Consider the following 19,101-nt stretch of genomic DNA (forward strand, 5'->3'; position numbering starts at 1 on the left):
CCTGATTCCCATTCTTCCACTTAGTCTCCTTCATGCCCTTATTTTGATATTTTATTTTGAGACTATCCTTAACCCCATTCTCGCCTCTTCCTCCCTCTTCTCAGCCACAGGACCCGCACCCCAAGCGCTGTTGGCAAGGAGAACGAGCCACCAAGCACCCTCTGGAAAGGCCGTCGAGTAGCTTCTTCCCCACTGACTGAGGCAGGGGGGTCCCCAAAGCAGACCAAAGCCTCTTCTCCGCCCACATTCGTTTTTATATAAGGCGGCGCGAAGCCGCAACGTGTGCTCGGGAAGCCCTGCGTACGAGGGGGCGGTGGTGGTGGGTGTACTGCTATTGGTGGCTGTGGTGGGCGTCGGGGTCGCTCTCCGCGGGCTCGGGGGCTCGTGCGCAGACATCGGGTGGTGGGCGGAGGCGTTGGTGTCCGGGCGGTGGGTGGGGAGGCGGAGAGGAGGGCGTAGTATCCCCAGGTGATTGCGATTGGGGGAAGGCGGAGGAGCGAGAGAACTACTCGGCCATTTCGGGGGAAGAGGAAGTTGGACAACATTGCCTGTTTTAGTAGTTTTTTTCCAGTTCAGCAGAGAATATTTTCCAGGGGGTGAGTTAAAATGACCTGTCGTATTATACTGTGAACAGTTAGTAGGAAGACGGGCAGTACGCTCCGCTCCTTCCCCTCCCCTACTTCTAGGTTCCCCCCTCTGCTCCCTCGGAAGCCCTTCTAAGTAGGTGGACACAGGGGGCAACCAGGTCATGAATAATTCATGAGGGCCGCCCCGTTCCTTAGCCACGCCCCTCCGAGTCGTGCTGACGCATGATGCGTGTACCAAACCTGAGGAAGAAACGTAACGGTCCCCGCCCCTAGGGCGGCGGGCGGGGCGTCATCTCCAGCACGTGCTGCATCTACCCGCGCAAGCCCAAAAGGGTGTGCGCAGGCGCTGCCCGCTAGGGGGAGGAAGGAGGCGGGGTGGGGAGGTTGCTGGGTTTAGAGCCGGGCGGAGACCGCTGAGACTCATTCCTCAGGAACAAGGGTCGGGTGTCAAGGAGACCTTTTCACACCAGCTCCCCGTCCCCCGCCTACGGTGGGTGGGATCGCGCGGCAGAGACAAAGGATATCAGTAGGGACGGACATAGCTGCGAAGGGAAGTAGGGTGTCAGTTTGGGGTGGTGGGCTTTTGGGGGGGCTGAGAGGGGCTATATTTAAACTCCCGGAGCCGTTAAGTTGGTTCGTACTCCGATGCGCGCGCAACCAGGGTGGTGGCGGAGTGCGCATGCGTGATTCCAGGGCGAGAGGAACGCGCCCCAGCAGTGCGCGCTCGCGGCGAAGCGGTAGTGGTAGTGGAGAAAGGGGTCGGCGCACGCGCGGTTGATTCCTCGAGTTGTTCGGGTCTCGCGGGCATCTTGTTTTGGTCTCGCGGGCGAGTAGGGCGCGCTTCGGGGGAGGCGCTTGGGCGCGAGACTAGGGGAGAAGAGCAGAACTGCGCGCGCACTCGCGAAAGCGGGGGGGAAGCGAGCGGGGTCTAGGAAGGAGGGTTAAGCCCCCGGTCCCCCCGGTTGCCCTCGACTGGGACGGAATAAGGGGAGGAAATGATCGAGATGGCGGCGGAGAAGGAGCCGTTTCTGGTGCCGGCCCCGCCGCCGCCGCTCAAAGATGAGTCGGGCGGAGGGGGCGGCCCCACTGTGCAACCGCACCGAGAGGCAGCCTCCGGGGAGCTCCGCGGCGGAACACAGCGTGGGCCGGGCCCGCGCGCACACTCGGCGGGATCCCCGGCTTCTGGGGCCGGCAAGGAGAGCCCCGGGGCTGCATCCACCCCTCGGGGCGGTCAGTCGCAGCAGCAACGAGGGGGCGGCCCCCAGGCGCAGTCGCACGCGGAGGCCCGCTTGTCGGATCCCCCCGGGCGAGCCGCTCCCCCGGACGTGGGGGAGGAGCGACGGGGAGGGGGCGGAACAGAACTGGGCCCCCCTGCTCCTCCTCGACCCCGTAATGGCTATCAGCCCCACCGGCCCCCTGGGGGAGGTGGGGGCAAGAGGAGAAATAGCTGTAATGTAGGGGGAGGTGGTGGAGGCTTCAAACATCCGGCCTTCAAGAGGCGCAGGCGGGTCAATTCGGACTGTGACTCTGTCTTACCCTCCAACTTCCTCCTGGGGGGCAATATCTTTGATCCATTGAACCTGAATAGTCTCCTGGATGAGGAAGTGAGCCGCGCACTCAATGCGGAGACCCCTAAGTCATCCCCACTTCCGGCCAAGGGGCGAGATCCAGTGGAGATCCTCATCCCCAAAGATATTACAGACCCTCTCAGTCTCAATACTTGCACTGATGAGGCCCAAGTAGTCCTTGCTTCGCCACTCAAGACTGGTCGGAAGCGGCATAGACACCGGGGACAGCACCACCAGCAGCAGCAGCAGGCAGCTGGAGGGAATGATAGCCACTCCGTGCTGCCCACAGCCCCCCTCACTTCCTCACTCCATGGGGAGGGCACCCCGCAGCAGCAGCAGCAGCAGCATAGAGGCCAGAACCGGGACGCCCCCGAACCCTATGAACTCAACACAGCCATCAACTGCAGGGATGAGGTCGTGTCTCCCCTTCCATCTGCCCTACAGGGTCCCTCAGGCTCCCTTTCAGCCCCTCCAGCTGCCTCAGTTACCTCTGCACCCTCGTCTTCCTCCTCACGACATCGCAAACGTCGCAGGACTTCCAGCAAGTCAGAGGCAGGGGCTAGGGGTGGAGGCCAGGGTCCCAGGGAAAAGGGCCGAGGGAGTGGGGGAGGCCGCCACCACCTCCACCCACTACCTGCTGCGGGCTTCAAAAAGCAACAGTGCAAGTTCCAGTATGGGAATTTTTGCAAGTACTATGGGTACCGCAATCCTTCCTGTGAGGACGGGCGCCTTCGGGTGTTGAAGCCTGAGTGGTTTCGGGGTCGGGACGTCCTAGATCTGGGCTGCAATGTGGGCCATTTGACCCTGAGCATTGCCTGTAAGTGGGGCCCGTCCCGCATGGTGGGCCTGGATATTGATGCCCAGCTCATCCACTCGGCCCGCCAAAACATCCGACACTACCTGTCCGAAGAGCTGCGTCTGCCACCCCAGACTTCTGACGGGGCCCCAGGAGCAGAGAGTGAGGAAGGGACCACAACCGTCCGAAAGAGAAGCTACTTCCCAGCCTCACTGACAGCCAGCCGGGGTCCCATTGCTGCACCCCAAGTGCCCTTGGATGGAGCAGACACATCCATCTTCCCCAACAATGTCGTCTTCGTCACGGTAAGAGGGTTCACAGGCTCTTGGGATAGGGGCCGGGAATGAAGATGAGATAAAATGGGAACATGGCAGGGAAAGGTTATGACCCAGAGGGTGTCTGTGCATGCACCCCTCCCTAGGAAAACCAAATCCTCCAGAGAAGGATCTGAATCTGCGATTGATTCCACTGGGTGTGTCTCCCCCCTATAACCTGGGGGGGGGCGGGGGCGGTGGCTCTACTTGGAGTCCTTTCTCATGACTGCAAGCCCCAGAATTGGGGCAAACTCCTCTTGCCCTGCTCTTGGCCAGTACTGTAATCCAGACCTGTCCACCTTCCCCGTTAGAGGATGTGGTCCAGATGAAAACTTGTCCTCCAACCTACTGAAGGTGCATGAAGGGATGGGTTTCAGATATGGAATGTCTTGGGATGGGGGGGGAGGATTAGGGTAGTGGCTGACTAATTACAGTTTCTGTCCTTTGATAGGGACCTTATTTGCATTAGATGCAGAATTGATTGTCAGTGGCCAGGAACCTAAGCACCTTGGCCTAAGGTCATCTCCACACTGACCCTAGATGGTGGGATGGGGAAGTGTCAGAAAGAGTACCTTGGGGAAGCAGGAGAGAGTACCATGTCGTCAGTGTCTGTCCCCTGACTGCAGGTGGATTCCCATAAAATGCTCCAGTTAGGCCAGCTACAGGAATAGTTGGCAGTGTGTTGGGTTACAACCTAGAAGACTGGACTTTGCAGAGGGTGGTAATGAGCTTATCATCTAGAAAAGGTTTCCTGAGGGATGGGGTTCTTCATTTCTCTGGGAGAAAAAGAATAGGCCTGAAACTTTGCCAGTCCCAACTACAGGGAAGGAACCCACAGGTCTCCCTTTCAAACCTGGGTTGGAGCCCTTTGCATAACGGTGAATCTCTCAGCTTAATGACTGTGGGGTGGGAACAAGTAGTGGACAGGGTCTTGGGAAAACCCCACCATTCTTTCTGTGCAATTTGACCCCAGCTTTGGTGATCTCGTGGATAATTTGCTCAATTTAGTTACCCAAGCTCCCTTTTTATGTTTGATTGGCTTACCGCCAATAGAAAGCAAGAAAATGAGACTCAAACAGGGTACCATTTGGGAGTTATTTTGAGGAGTGTCAAAGCAGGTTGTGGCCAAGGACTAAAGTGAGGCTGCAGAGTGGGTTGTGAGGGGGCAGTGGCTTTCACGCCTCTGTTGCCCTCACCCCCAATTCTTGCGCTCAGGGGAACTACGTGCTGGATCGAGACGAGCTGGTGGAGGCCCAAAAACCCGAGTACGATGTGGTGCTCTGCCTCAGCCTCACCAAGTGGGTGCATCTCAACTGGGGAGACGAGGGGCTGAAGCGCATGTTTCGCCGAATCTACCGGCACCTACATCCTGGGGGCATCCTGGTCCTGGAGCCCCAGCCTTGGTCATCCTACGGCAGGAGAAAGACTCTCACGGTGAGTTGGGGTTTCTGTGGAAGTTGGGCCTATCCTTCCCTTAGTTGAGGCAAGGAAGGCCTCAAAGAAGCAGAAAGAGGACTTTCTGAACAAGGTGAAAAGGCCCCCTGGGTGGGCATCATCCTCCACCAGCAGAGAAGGCAACGAGCTAAAGTGATCCCTTGCCCTCCTCCCTAGGAAACAATCTACAAGAACTACTATCGAATTCAGTTGAAGCCAGAGCAGTTCACTTCCTACCTGACATCCCCAGAGGTGGGCTTCTCCAGCTATGAGCTTGTGGCCACACCCCACAACACCTCCAGAGGTAAGGCTGGCTTATTTTGTTGGGGGAGGAAGGGAGGCCAGTCCTGGTGCAGGGTGCAGACCCTGTGGAGTCTTAAGGTCCTGCCAAAACCCCTCCTGATTGCACACTCTTCCCTCAGGCTTCCAGCGTCCTGTGTACCTGTTCCACAAGGCCCATTCCCCCAGCCACTAAGTGGCCCCCTGAACAGAAAGTGTGAAGCTGCCCGCTGCTCCAGAGGACCTGGGGGGGGAGAGGAAAGTATCCCAAGGTCTTTTCTTTCTGCCTCCAAAAATAGTTTCCTCTCCTGGATCTGCAGAGAAAGCTTTTCCTGTGTTGCTGCCCCAGCCTCTTCCCTACACCTCTGGCACCTAAGCAGCAAGCCCAGCTGTGCTGGAGTCACCATCATCTTCCTCTCCCCTAGCCCACTGGGCTGGATGGCATGGACTGTTTGCTGCCCTCTGTTCTCCGAGGGCATGGGAGGTGGGGGGTATCAAGTTCTCTAGCCTCTTCCTCCTGTTCTCCCAAGGAGAGGTTCCCATTTCTCCTCGGCCTTTGTCCCTAGCTGCGTTTCAGTGGACCACGGATAGATGGACTGAGGGTTAAGAGGGGGACGTTGCTGGGGAGGCATGCAGGTACTGTGAAAATCCTTCCCTCTGCTGTCCCTCACTGAGAGAGGGGGTTGGGTTTGGAATGTGAGAACAGCACAATAAACTTGATGTTTAGGGCAGTGGCCCACACACCTATGTCTGGCACATTCTAGTTTGGGGGTGGGGGGTGGGGACGGTGCCTCCTGGTAGAACCTGTGCTTCCTCTCTGCCCAAACTATAGTCTTAAGGAAGAGGGCAGGTTTTTCAATGGTTGGGAAGACTGTTGAATGCTAACGAGACCCACACACAAGTGTACAGAACCCTAGGCCAGGAAAAAAGGGTATGTGAACTTTGATGTGAAACTTGAAGAATCCATCTATCCTCCCCCAAAACAACACTGACAAAATTTTTTTACGTAAGCTTTGGGCACAAGGCTAACTTTGGAAAAGTTAACCGTGGAGTCCAAGTGGAACTAGAAAAAGGCACTCTTAGGACCAGACCACCCGCCTGCTCTATTTCTCATCACTACCAAGTTCCTTTAAAGGAGGGCCAAAACCTTGACTTTCTGGCAGCTTCCAACCTGAGGCCTGACCCCATCTCAAGGCTCCCAAGAAGAGTCCCATTTGTTAGCAAAACCACTTTATTCTCATAGTTTAAAAACAAAAAAATATGAACTAGCAATCCAGGGAGCCTCCAAGTCTACGCTTCCCATCGCCTCAGTGTCCGATGCATAAGGAAGGTATCCTCTGAAGGGCGGGGCCGGAGTTGAAGCCGGAGAGGGGGCAGACCTTCCAGGGTCAGGTGTGGAGATTCATAAAATAATGTTTCTGGATCACACAAAATGGTCATGTCTGGCCCTGGCCCAGGTGGCTCCTGTTGGAGTTGGAGCACAAAGCAAGGTTACCCTCGGGGAGGGGACAGAACCTCTGGCAGTTGGGGAGGAGGGGGGACGGGGTAGGGGAGACTCAAGCCCAGGTCCCTCACCTTTGGAGGCGGGGCTCGGGCCTGCGGCGGCAGGAGCGCCAATTTCTCCCTCAGCGCGGCGTTCAGAACCTGTTCCTCGGGCACCTGCAGGCTCACCAGGTCTCGGAAGAGCCGCTTGGAGCGCGGTACGTTCAGCCCTGAGATCGCAGGAGGGGCGGAAGTGAGCGGCGCCTCGCACCCCCGCTCCCGCGCCCGGCCGGCCGCCTGCCCCCCTCACCCTCGGCCACGCTCTCTTCCAGGCTGCAGCGGGTCTGGAACGATTTTCTCAGCTGTTCTTCCACGGCCTTCGCGGCATCGAACTGGCCCCCGGCTGCGGCCCGCGCGGCCTGCAGCTCGAAGCTCAGGGCCAGGCTGCTCTGCTGAGTGGGCGTCCCCAGGTCCTGCGGCGCCGCGGGCTTCTCGCTCGGTGCGGCGGCGGCTGGCGGCGGCTCGGACCGTACCGGGGAGGGCGGCGCCAGGCGGAAGCGGACCTGGAAGCAGAGAGCGGGGCGGTGAAGAGGTAGGCGCGGGGTCGTCGGCGGGCTAGCGGCCAGGCCTTCCCCCAGCTCACCTGCCGCCCCTTGCGGGCCCCGCCCCGCCGGTCCGCCCGCCCCTTCCGCCGTCCCGGGCTGCAGTTCGACCGCCTGCGCCCGGGGCTCTCGGACAGAGGGCTCAGGCTCAGGTCCAGGCCGAGCTCCGGCACTGGGGCTCCGGGCTCGGGGGCTCGGGGTTCTGGGGGTGGCCCTGGGTCAGCCACGGCCTCTCCCCCTTCCACCGACTCCAGCTCTGACTCCTCATAGCCCATCATCTTGGGGTGTCTGCAGGGGTGCGGAGTCGCTGGGGGCCAAGGGTCAGGGGACACGGACTCGCCACCTCCTCTCCCCCGCCCCTCTTAAGACGGCGCTACCGAAAACCGTTAGCGCCCGCCCCGCCCTATTGGTGCGCCTAAGCGTCATTTCCGTTGCCCCGCTCCCCGCCTCCCGGCAGGCTTCCGCCCACAAACCGGGGTTTTAGAGCTGAAGCCCTTGGCAGCTCTACGGGTCCTCATTAGGACCATTTTCATTTAGAAACTTGCGCTACAGCGTCGTTTCCCTATCCAATCGTCAACACCTGGCCTCCGCTGGAATCCAGAGTGTGTCAGTCCTCCCTATTAACTGTCCAGCGTCCCCATACTGGACCTCCCTACTCGGTGCCTCCACAGCATCTCCGGGTGTTCCGTCGCCTCCGAGCTCTGACCGGAGCTTCCCAGTTTGAGTGAGGGCGAGGCTTGCTGACTCCAGCTCCGGACTCCCTTCTAGGCGACCGTGGTTGCCTGGGCGACAGCAGCCTCATTCAGCCTTGCGGCCTTTTGTGACTTATAACCCTTCGAAGATCCACTAAAATATTCATCTATATAAAAAATAAATATCTGCATATAAGTACAGTTTTTTTAAAAAAAGCCTCCGTTGATTTATCCCGGACTGCAGGGCAGGAAACGGGAGCTCTCGCCTCATTCCCTAATGTTCCTTGGGGTAGGCCCTCTCAGTTCTGTGAGCCTCTGTTTCTTCTTCTGTAAAATGTACTAAGTTGGGTTCAAGACTTTTGAGGCTCTCCCAAAATGCGTAAACAGTCAACAGGCGTGTTTTTGTGTCACTTTTAAGTTTGTTTTCACATACTTTATCTTCCAAGAAATGCTGTGGAAGATCAGATAGAATGGATGGTGTTACCCATATTTTACAAAAAAGTTTTCGAGAATCTCAATGGTGAAACTAGAGGCTTTCCTGCTAAAGTCAGGAATAAGTATGCCCATTCCCTCTACTGCAGATCTTTCTCCACTTATGATGGGGTTATGTTGAGAGAAATATATCGTTAAGTCAAAAATGCATTTAATACACCTAACCTACTGACCATCATAGCTTAGCCTAGCCTACCTTAAATGTGCTCAGAACACTTAATTTAGCATATAGTTGGACAGAATCATGTAACACAAAGCCTATTTTATAATAAAGTGTTGACTATCTCATGTAATGTATGGAATACTGTGCTGAAAGTGGGTACAGAATGGTTTTAAGTGTATCACATTGCTTACCCTCATGATCACGAGGTTGACTGGAAGCTGCAACTCACTGCCTCTGCCCAGCATCACAAGACAGTATGGTACCATACATTGCAAGCCCGGGAAAAAGATCAAAATTCAAAATTTGAAGTATGGTTTCTACTGAATGCTTATTGCTTTCACACCATCATAAAGTTGAAAAATCGTAAATCAAACCATCACAGGTAAGGGACCATCTGTATACTTCGTTTTGTATATGTGACTTTGGAAACTTATATGTTTTACATGATTATATGATACAAATTAATTTTTAAAAATCAGTCCCTAAAAGTTGAAAGTAAGATGAAACAAATAAACCTAAATGTATATTTACTACACAGATGGGAACTAACTAACTACACAGATGGGAACTCTTCTGAATGACTTGAAAAACACAGTAATTTAGTTATACATCCAAAAGATCTACCCTAAAGACAAAATTAACTGCTGTTTAAAAAAATTTTAACTGCCATAAAATCTTAAATTATATTCAGTAGTCATATTGTTGGGAATAAGTGAAAATGGGTAGGATAGAACATAATTATGTTGATGTTATCAGATCTGGAATTTTGGCATAGGAGAAAAAACATACAAATATAAAATCAATGATGTTATGCAAATTCCCTATACTCTTGAATTTAGGGAGTATCTTATGAACCCATGGAATATTTTAGTTTAAATTTAAAAGCATATACTAACTCTGTCTACTGAAAAGCCCTTAGAAGCAATGATGGACCCAGTAAGCACCCCTGGCCCCCAGAATGTGGTAACTAATTTCATATCCCTGGGCATTTCAAAACCTACACGCCAATGTTCATAGCAGCTTTATTCATAATAGACAAAAACTGAAAACAACTCAGTGTCCTCCAACAGGTAAAGAATTAAACTATGTTTCACTTAATGCCATAGAATACTAATCAGCAATCAAAAGGTGCATACTATTGATAACATGCAACAACTTAGATAAATTGCCAGGTTATTATGCTGAGCAAAAAAAGTCAACTCAAAAAAATTAGATACTATATGGTTCCATTTATATAACATTTTGGAAATGACAAAAATTTAGAAATGGAAGACAGATTCCGTGGTTGCCAAGTGTTAGGGATGAAGTGGAAGAGATGCAGGTGGTGGGAAGGAGGTGGGTGTGGTCATAAAAGGTGTAACCCCAGAGTTTTTCTTTGGTGTTGGAACTGTTCATTTCCTTTACTGTGGTGATGGATACAGGAAACTACACAGGTGATAAAACTACACAGAACTTCAATGAAAGATCTGAAACAGAAATTAAGGAAACAAGCCCATTTACCACCACATCAAAAAGAATAACATACCTAGGAATAAGCCTACCTAAGGAGGCAAAAGACCTGTACTCTGAAAACTAGAAGACGCTGATGAAAGAAATCAAAGATGACACAAACAGATGGAAAGATATACCATGTTCTTAGATTGGAAGAATCAATATTGTCAAAATGACTATACTACCCAAGGCAACCACAGATTCAATGCAATCCCTATCAAATTACCAATGGCATTTTTCACAGAGCTAGAACAAAAAAATTTTAATTTGTATAGAAACAAAAAAGACCCTGAATAGCCAAAGCAATCTTGAGAAAGAAAAATGGAGCTGGAGGAATCAGGCTCCCTGACTTCAAAATATACTATAAACTATAGTACAATAATCAAAACAGTATGGTACTGGCACAAGAACAGAAATATAGATCAATGGAACAGGATAGAATTAATCTACGACAAAGGAGGCAAGAATATACAATGGAGAAAAGACAGTTTCTTCAATAAGGGGTGCTGGGAAAACTGTGCAGCTACATGTAAAAGAATGAAATTAGAACATTCCCTAACACCATACAAAAAAATAAACTCAAAATGGATTAAAGACCTAAATGTAAGACCAGATACTATAAAACGCTTAGAGGAAAACATAGGCAGAACACTCTTTGTCATAAATCACAGCAATATCTTTTTGGATCCACCTCTTAGAGAAATGAAAATAAAAACAGGGCTTCCCTGGTGGCGCAGTGGTTGAGAGTCCGCCTGCCGATGCAGGGGACATGGGTTCGTGCCCCGGTCCGGGAAGATCCCACATGCCGCGGAGCGGCTGGGCCCGTGAGCCATGGTCGCTGAGCCTGCGCGTCCGGAGCCTGTGCTCCTCAACGGGAGAGGCCACACCAGTGAGAGGCCCGCGTACTGCAAAAAAAAAAAAAAAAAAAAAAAATTAAAAGAATAAATAAATAAATAATAATAATAATAAACAAATGGGACCTAATTAAACTTAAAAGCTTTTGCACAGCAAAGAAAACCATAAACAAAATGAAAAGACAATGCACAGAATGGGAGAAAATATTTGCAAACGATGCTACCGACAAGGGATTAATCTCCAAAATATACAAACAGCTTGTGCAGCTCAATATCAAAAAAACAAACAACCCAATCAAAAAAAGGGCAGAAGATCTAAATAGACATTTCTCCAAAGAAGACATACAGTGCTCCAAAAAGCACATGAAAAGCTGCTCAACATCGCTAATTATTAGAGAAGTTCAAACCAAAACTACAATGAGGTATCACCTCACACTACTCAGAATGGCCATCAACAAAAAGTTTACAAACAATAAACGCTGGAGAGGGTGTGGAGAAAAGGGAACCCTCCTACACTCTTTGTTGTGGCCTCTCCCGTTGCGGAGCACAGGCTCCGGATGCACAGGCCCAGCGGCCATGGCTCACGGGCCCAGCCGCTCCGCGGCATATGGGATCCTCCCAGACCGGGGCACGAACCCGTATCCCCTGCATCGGCAGGCGGACTCTCAACCACTGCGCCACCAGGGAGGCCCGTCCTCCTACACTCTTGATGGGAAAGAAAATTGGTACAACCACTATGGAGAACAGTATGGAGGTTCCTTTAAAAAATAAAAATAGAACTACCATATAATCCAGCAATCCCACCCCTGGGCATATATCTGGAAAAAAAACACAGTTTGAAAATATACATGCACCCCAATGTTCATAGCAGCACTATTTACAATAGCCAAGACATGGAAGCAACCTAAATGTCCATTAACAGAGGAATGGATAAAGAAGAGGTGGTACATATATACAACAGGATACTACTCAGCCATAAAAAAAAGAATGAAATAATGCCATTGGCAGCAACATGGATGGACCTAGAGATTATCACATTAAGTGAAGTCAGTCAGACAGAGAAAGACAAATATCATATGATGTCACTTATAATGTGGAATCTAAAAAGATAATACAAATGAACTTATTTACAAAACAGAAACAGACTCACAGACTTCAAAAACAAACTTATGGTTATCAAAGGGGAAAGGTGGTGGGGGGTGGAAATTAGGAGCTTGGGATTAACATATACACACTACTATATATAAGATAGATAACCAACAAGGACCTACTGTATAGCACAGGGAGCTCTACTCAATATTCTGTAATAACCTATACGGGAAAAGAATATGAAAAAGAATGTGTATACATATATGTATAACTGAACCACTTTGCTGTACACCTGAAACTAAGACAACATTGTAAATCAACTATACCCCAATATTTAAAAAATTAAATTAAAAAAAAATTTAAAAACTATATAGAACTTAATACACACACACACACATACACATGAGTACAAAACTGGGAAATGTTAATGAGATTGGTGTATTATGTGAATGGCAACATCCTGGTTGTCACAGTATAGTATAGTTTTGCAAAATGTTACTGCTTTAGTTGGTTCATGCTGCTATTAACAGAATACCACAGACTGGGTGGCTATAAACAACAGAAATTGATTTCTCACAGTTCTGGAGGCTGGGAAGTCCAAGATCAAGGTCCTGGCAGATTCCACGTCTGGTGAGGAACCACTTCTTGGTTCACGGGTGGCTATCTTCTCATTGTGCCCTCACATGGTGAGAGGGGTAAGGGAGCTCTCTGGGGTCTCTTTTGTAAGGGCACTAATCACCTAATCACCTCCCAAAGACCCCACCTCCAAATACCAACACTTTGGGGATTAGGTTTCATTATAGGAACTTTCAGGGAACACAAATATTCAGTCTATAGCAGTTACCATGGGGGAAAACTGTGGAAAGTGTACGAGGGATGTTTCTGTATTATTTCTTACAACTGCATGTGAATCTACAGTGATCTCAATAAAAATTTTAATTAAAAGTAATGCTGGGGCTGGGAAGAAGGGCAGTGTGTGAGGGTGGGTGTATACAGGAAACAAGATTAGTCAAATGTGGGTGATTGTTGAAGCTGGGTGATGGGTACATGGGGGTTTATCATAATATTTTTCTTTACTTTTGTATATATTAGAACATTTCTATGATTTAGAAAAAAAAAACCTTTGGGTTTTTGGGGGTTTTTTTTAAGGAGGCTGAGATAGTTTTGGCACCCAGGAAGTGTTGGAGCTGAAACTTGAAACTGCACCCTATCCCCTAACCCTCAGGCCTGGGCTGCAATGATGGATATAAATGCCCTACAGGAACCCTAGCCATGAATTCAGTAAACTCAATTCCTCAGTCTTAAAATCTAGCCACTTCACCTCACATCAATTAGAATGGCCATCATCAAAAAGTCTACAAACAGTAAATGCTGGAGAGGGTGTGGAGAAAAAGGAACCCTCCTACACTGTTGGTGGGAATGTAAATTGATACAGCCACTATGGAGAACAGTAAGGAGGTTCCTTAAAAAAATAAAAATAGAGCTACCATATAATCCAGCAATCCCACTCCTGGGCATGTACCTGGAGAAAACCATAATTCAAAAAGATTCAGGCACCCCAATGTTCACAGCAGTAATATTTACAATAGCCAAGACATGGAAACAACCTAAGTGTCCATCAACAGATGAATGGATAGAGAAGATGTGGTGTATATATATATAAATATATATATATATATATATACACACACAATGGAATATTACTCAGCCATAAGAAAGAATGAAATAATGCCATCTGCAGCAACATGGATGGACCTAGAGATTATCATACTAAGTGAAATAAGCTAGACAAAGACAAATATCATATGATATCCCTTATATGTGGAATCTAAAAAAAGATACAAATAAACTTATTTACAAAACAGACATAGACTCACAGACACAGAAAACAAACTTATGGTTACCAAAGGGGAAAGGAAGGTGTATAAATTAAGAGTTTGGGATTAAAATATACACACTACTATGTATAAAATATGTAAGCAATAAGGACCTACTGTATAGCCTATATAGCACAGGGAACTATACTCAGTATCTTATAATAACCTATAATTGAAGAGGATGTAAAGAGAATGAATGTACGTATAACTGAATCACTTTTCTGTATACCTGAAACTAACACAACATTGTAAATCAACTGTATTTCGTTAAAAATAATTAATTAAATAATTGATTTTTAAGCAAAAAGAATAACTATAAAACATTTTTTAAAAATCTGGCCTCTACCTCTTCTTAGGCCTGGATACAGAGATTAAAACAAGCCATTCCCGGGAATTCCCTGGAGGTCCAGTGGTTAGGACTTGGCGCTTTCATTGCCAGGGTCCTGGGTTTGATCCCTAGTTGGGGAACTAAAATCCTGCAAGCTATGCAGCACGGGCCAAAAAAAACAAGCCATTCTGTTTGCTAGCTTATGTTATGGGCCTCCAAGAAGTGTAAAGTTCACCGATCAACTTTAAAGAAACAATATGAATATGAGGATGGGTAAGTGGAGGTGAGGGAATGAGGGGTCTCAGTCCAACCTCCACTCTGCCTAAGATTTTTTTGGCTGGAATTGCTTGTGCTCTTTTTTTTTTTTAATTATCATGTACATATTTATGTTAATACAATTTGATATTGCTCTTCCTCTCTAAAAAAAGAAGTCCCCCCTTTAAGACGGAACTGATAAGCAAGGAAGATTCCTTCTCTATCCTGAACTTCAGAGTCCCCTCATGGCGGCATGTTCTAGAGCTCTACCCTCTTCTGCAAAGATGGATTCCAGTTACACACCATAGCAAACCAAGCCCTGACTAGGGGCAGTAGAAAGTGTGAAGGGGGAACCCAGGAGGAGGGAGTGAGGAGAGAGATTGTAAATGTGGTCCAGGAACTGACCCCCCTCCACCACCTACTCAAAGCAAAGGAGAGGAGAAACAGAGAAGCTTCCCCGAACCCTGTTAACTGAGATTGCCAAGTGAGGGGGCCCTGCCCGAGCCCTCATCAACTAGCCCCTCCCTCCACTCTCCAGGCTGGGGAGGTCCCACCTCTGCATCCATTCCCATCCTGGGGAGGGTGGGAGAGGAGAGAAGAAACAATGCTGAAGGAAGAGGGCAAGGAGCACAAGAGGACCCCCAGGAAGAGGTCATGCTTCGGGCTCTTGGGTTTTGTCTTGATGGGTTAGACTCACCAGGTAGTGGTGCCCCCTTTAGTCATCTAGGACAGGCAATCCCAGACACGGATCCTGGCTTGGGGAAGACAAGGCTAGGTGCTGGAAGGGGTCATTCAGGGTCATCCCTGAGGTTCTGCTGGGCCAGACACTATAGGTGGGCTAAGGTGGGACAGCAGACAGGACAGGGTCAGAGGTCCTTCAAGGGACCATGCTGTTGAGTAGCACCAGCATGCATCCAGCACAGTGGTGTGACTGGGACCATGACAGCAGGCAGCTAGGAAGACCCGCCCCAGCTGAGAAGGCAGGGGAAGAGCCAAGTTTCCATCCAGGAAAGTGCCCTCCAATAGGGCCCAGACACGTCAAAGAGATGAGTCAGCAACCCTCCGCCACCACCCTCTGCAAACCCCATGTGCAGGGACCCCTCACTTCCCGCCTCCCACTCCCAAACTGGCTGCTGCCGAGGGGTCAACCCAGAGACACCTCCACACTGTGTCCCTGTCACTCAGTGGGTGCTGGAGGATGGGAGTGGCTGACCTTGCACTCAACAGCTATAACCCACCCCTCAGCCACACACACATCCAGGCTCCCAGCCCCAGTGTACTTTCCCATCCTACCTAATCTCAGGGGTTGGCAGGGTAAACCACCCCCCGGCAGAGGGCCTGAGCCCTCCTCTCCTTTCTCCCAACCCAGAAGGAACAGACCGACATCTGGAGGCGAGGGCACAGATCCGGCTGTCCACCAACGCACTGACTCTGAGCCCCTCGGCCTGGCCCCTCCAGAAGCAGGGAAAGGAACAGGAGGGCCAGGGTGACACCCCTTATGTCTAAGTCTCCAGGGATATGGGATGAGACCAGTTTCTGGGATGGAGAGTTGAGGGTAGGGAATAAGGTCTCATTCGGAAGAAGCTGTCCACAGTCTGGGTGGGGTAGAGAATGAAGACGGCGAAATTGGATGAAACTAGGAAAACAGATTTTCAGGGTTGGAGGTATGGAGAATTCAGTGGAGCTGGGCTTGGCAAAGGGGAGAGTATTGGATTTCGAGCCTGGGCTTGATGGGGAGGGGATGTCCTTGATGTCACCATAGGGAAGAGAAGTTGATGCCCATTGGTTAGGGCCTAAAAGAGCCTGGGGAGAGGCTGGTCAAAAACCACTGGAGCTACAAGAAAGGGGATAGAGGCCATGAGCAAGGTGGGTGGGGTTAGAGCCACAAAACATATGGCCATAAACCAGGAAGATGGGGCCACGGGTAAGGGAAATTTAACTATGCAGAGGCACACATGGTAAACTGCTGGCCTTAACCTGGGATACAGGTCCTAACAGATCTCTGCCTGGCTGAGAGTCGGCACCTCAAAAAAATGGGATGGGGGCAGTCTGCTACTCAATGAGGGTGGGCACACAGGATATGCTGGGGGATCCCTAGGGTGAAGGGTGATTCCGCGGAAACCTCTAGGTCAAACAGGGAGATGCTGGTGTGAGGTCTTTGCACAGCCCGAGGCTGGCTGGTGGAAGAGAAGGATCAGAGTTGCTCTGACTCCACTCTCTGCAGTGGTCCCAGGGCCATCTGCCAAATGTCAACCCAACAGGAAAAGACAGGGTGGGGGCGGGGGAAGCAGAGGAGGGGGAATGCTGGAAGGGATGGGAAACATAAAGTTTCCAGGGAGGGGTGAGAGGTGCTCTAGGCGAAGAGGAGAGACGGGGGGTCAAGGGGGGCAGAGACAAGGTATTGGGGGCTGGGACATCATTAAGTGACTAAGAGGCTGGGGCCACGTTCCCCAGCAATAACCTCAGCCTGGGCAGCTGTGCAAAAACTTGAGGAGGGACCAGGGCCAGGGGTAAAAGGGAGAAGGCCTGAGAGGGAACTGAAGCTCTGAGGTCCTGCCTTGGTCCTGAGGCTGCAGGAGGTTCCAAGATGGTGGAGAAGGAACCCTGGCCCAGAGCCCACTGGTGTCCACCGCTGCTGAGGCTATAGGAAGCTTGGGTGGGGCAATAGGACTCTCCTCCCCAAAAACTACTGGGATGGGGAGTCCCAGCCTCCGCAGACCACCACCCTCCCTCGTCAAAGCCTGACCCAGCTCCCCAAACTCTTCCCCTTTATCTCAACCTGTGTCTCTGCCTCCACACTCTCCCCACCTCCCCTAAGCTGCCCCCAAGAGGTGCCCAGGCCCAGACTGAGCCCTCTCCCAGGAACTGCAATGCAGAGGGGATCTTAGAGTCTATGAGAAAACTGACACAGGGCCAGCAGCTGGTAGGTGCAGAGCCAGGGCCTGAGCCCAAGGCACCCTCCTCTGTGTGGTGCCCAGCCTTCCTCTCCCCACCCGCCATTTATGCTCAGGCAAGAGGGTGACCATGTTCCCCAGAGCCCAGCACAGGCCCACCACAGAGAGAGAAGATAAATATTTGCCAAATGAGAAAAAAAGTATTCTTTTCAGGTTTTAAACACTATCCTTGATTCTGACAATTTAGGATTTGACTAATATGATGACTTTTTTTTTAATTGGCCCAAAATTCTTTGACATTCCTTCCATTGAGAGGCGCAGTGTACGTCCCCTCCCCTTGAATCTGACTCACATGCGCCTTCACTGAAACAACTCTGCTTCCCACAAGCCAACCACCGCACTAGCTGGGAACTGGAGCAGGAGGGAGGGCAGGTGAGACAGCCAGCCTGGGGGTAGCCCTGCTGAGGGTCCCCCGAGGAGCCAGGTGGTCTCCTTTTGTTATGTAAATTAAGCAGCTCTCCAGGTAACCATCACTTTTCCTCCTTTTCTGTGGCTGCCAGGGAGCTCAATGCTAAAGTTGGGCCAGATTGCAGTAACTGACATTGGCCTAGGTTTCTAGCACATTTAGCTCCTTTGAGACTTTAAAAAGTAAATGTAACACCTACATCACAGGATCGCTGGGAGGATTACAAGAAGACATTTAACATCTGTCAGAACCCACTATATGCTAGGGGTTATGCTAACTGCTTGAAACAAAACCCTGTGTGGTATTATCATCCCCATTTTGCAGATGGGGAAATACATCCGCACACAAAGAGGCCAAGTGATTTGCTCAAAGTCACACAGCAAGTAGGTATAGGAAATGGGACTACACTCTAAGGCTCTTTTCGTAGATCTAAAAAGATAATGCATGTGTGAAAGCACCTAAGTCAGCAATGGTTTCCTTCCTTCCATCTTTGGGCTCCCTCAGCACATCTGACCATCCCTCAGCTGGGGCATTTCTCACCCCGCATTGAGACTATCAATTTACCTTCTCTCAGCTGTGTACCGGGCTGGAGTGAATCACCTTCAAAACTGCCCCAGGGAGGACCTAGCACTCAGTAATTTTTTGCTGAGTGAATGAAAACCACACCACTTGTATTCCATTACTCATTGTAAAGCTCTTTCATTCATCCCACAAATATGTACTGAGCACCTACTCTGAAAATCTAGGGCTGCAGTTAAGTCCTCTGTGGACACAGCTTTGTTTAATCCTACCAATCACTGTGTGTTTGCTGTGGGTTCTATCATGCACATTTTTGAGGAGTCTAAGACAGTGGCTCTCAAACTCCAGCACGCATCAGAATCTCCTGGAGATCTTGTTGAACACAGTGCTGGGCTCCACCATAGAGCTTCTCATTCAGTATGTCTGGAGTGGGGCCCTAGAAATTGTGTTTCTAATAAACTCCCAGGAGATGCTGATGCTGCTGGCCCCTGGTCCACACTTTGAGAACCACAGCTGGTAAGGGGTGAGGTGTCGGTCTACACCCAGGTCTGTGTGACTGCCCAGGCTCTTACCCACAATCCCTAGTGCTTCCTAACCTAAGAGCAGGGCAGGTGGCATGAAGGAGGCCTTTAGGCAAGTTCCTTTTGCACAACTTGGGGAGAAATGCAATCGCCCTTCTGGTCTTTCATGCCCCTCATCCCCACTCCCAGGTGAGCCTACCTGGAAGCTACTGAGAGTCTGGCCTAGAGCTGGTCCTGGGACCTCTCCTCCTTACTTCTCAACTCCTTTCCTGGCTGATTCCCACAACTTGTAGACTAAGCCAGGGATCTCTAACCCCCAGGCCGCAGACCGGTAATGGAACTGGGCCGCACAGCAGGAAGTGTGCAGCAGGCAGTGAGCGAAGCTTCACCTGCCGCTC

At 50.4% G+C, this 19,101-nt stretch overlaps 2 protein-coding genes across 3 annotated transcripts; one reads left to right on the top strand and one right to left on the bottom strand.

Annotated features, from left to right (window-relative positions):
* Nucleotides 1-987: 987 nt before the first annotated feature.
* MEPCE (methylphosphate capping enzyme) lies at nucleotides 988-5,721 on the top strand. 2 transcript variants are annotated; one of them, XM_060078885.1, is made up of 4 exons: nucleotides 988-3,256; nucleotides 4,481-4,699; nucleotides 4,877-5,003; nucleotides 5,278-5,721. In XM_060078885.1, exons 1-4 carry the CDS (start codon nucleotides 1,583-1,585, stop codon nucleotides 5,352-5,354), a joined length of 2,097 nt encoding a protein of 698 aa, XP_059934868.1. In that variant the 5' UTR covers nucleotides 988-1,582; the 3' UTR covers nucleotides 5,355-5,721. The 2 variants fall into 2 exon arrangements, with proteins under 2 accessions (XP_059934868.1, XP_059934869.1); XM_060078886.1 differs by having other exon boundaries at nucleotides 5,122-5,369.
* A 470-nt stretch (nucleotides 5,722-6,191) lies between these two features.
* PPP1R35 (protein phosphatase 1 regulatory subunit 35) lies at nucleotides 6,192-7,460 on the bottom strand. Its single transcript, XM_060078231.1, has 4 exons — nucleotides 7,104-7,460; nucleotides 6,771-7,023; nucleotides 6,554-6,690; nucleotides 6,192-6,442 (listed from the first exon to the last, which is right to left on the bottom strand). Exons 1-4 carry the CDS (start codon nucleotides 7,338-7,340, stop codon nucleotides 6,269-6,271), a joined length of 801 nt encoding a protein of 266 aa, XP_059934214.1. The 5' UTR covers nucleotides 7,341-7,460; the 3' UTR covers nucleotides 6,192-6,268.
* Between the last annotated feature and the right edge of the window lie 11,641 nt (nucleotides 7,461-19,101).

Source organism: Mesoplodon densirostris, chromosome 16 (assembly GCF_025265405.1).
Source record: "Mesoplodon densirostris isolate mMesDen1 chromosome 16, mMesDen1 primary haplotype, whole genome shotgun sequence".
In the NCBI taxonomy this organism is placed as follows: Eukaryota; Metazoa; Chordata; class Mammalia; order Artiodactyla; family Ziphiidae; genus Mesoplodon; species Mesoplodon densirostris.

Bases quoted from the DNA above. Each gene is read 5' to 3' on its own strand.
- MEPCE (XM_060078885.1), top strand. From the start codon at position 1,583: ATGATCGAGATGGCGGCGGAGAAGGAGCCGTTTCTGGTGCCGGCCCCG. The intron at 3,257-4,480 runs GTAAGAGGGTTC...TCTTGCGCTCAG, and splicing joins ACAATGTCGTCTTCGTCACG to GGGAACTACGTGCTGGATCG. The intron at 5,004-5,277 runs GTAAGGCTGGCT...CTCCAAAAATAG, and splicing joins ACCCCACAACACCTCCAGAG to TTTCCTCTCCTGGATCTGCA.
- PPP1R35 (XM_060078231.1), bottom strand. From the start codon at position 7,340: ATGATGGGCTATGAGGAGTCAGAGCTGGAGTCGGTGGAAGGGGGAGAG. The intron at 6,691-6,770 runs GTGAGGGGGGCA...CTGCGATCTCAG, and splicing joins GGAAGAGAGCGTGGCCGAGG to GGCTGAACGTACCGCGCTCC. The intron at 6,443-6,553 runs GTGAGGGACCTG...CAACTCCAACAG, and splicing joins CCCGAGCCCCGCCTCCAAAG to GAGCCACCTGGGCCAGGGCC.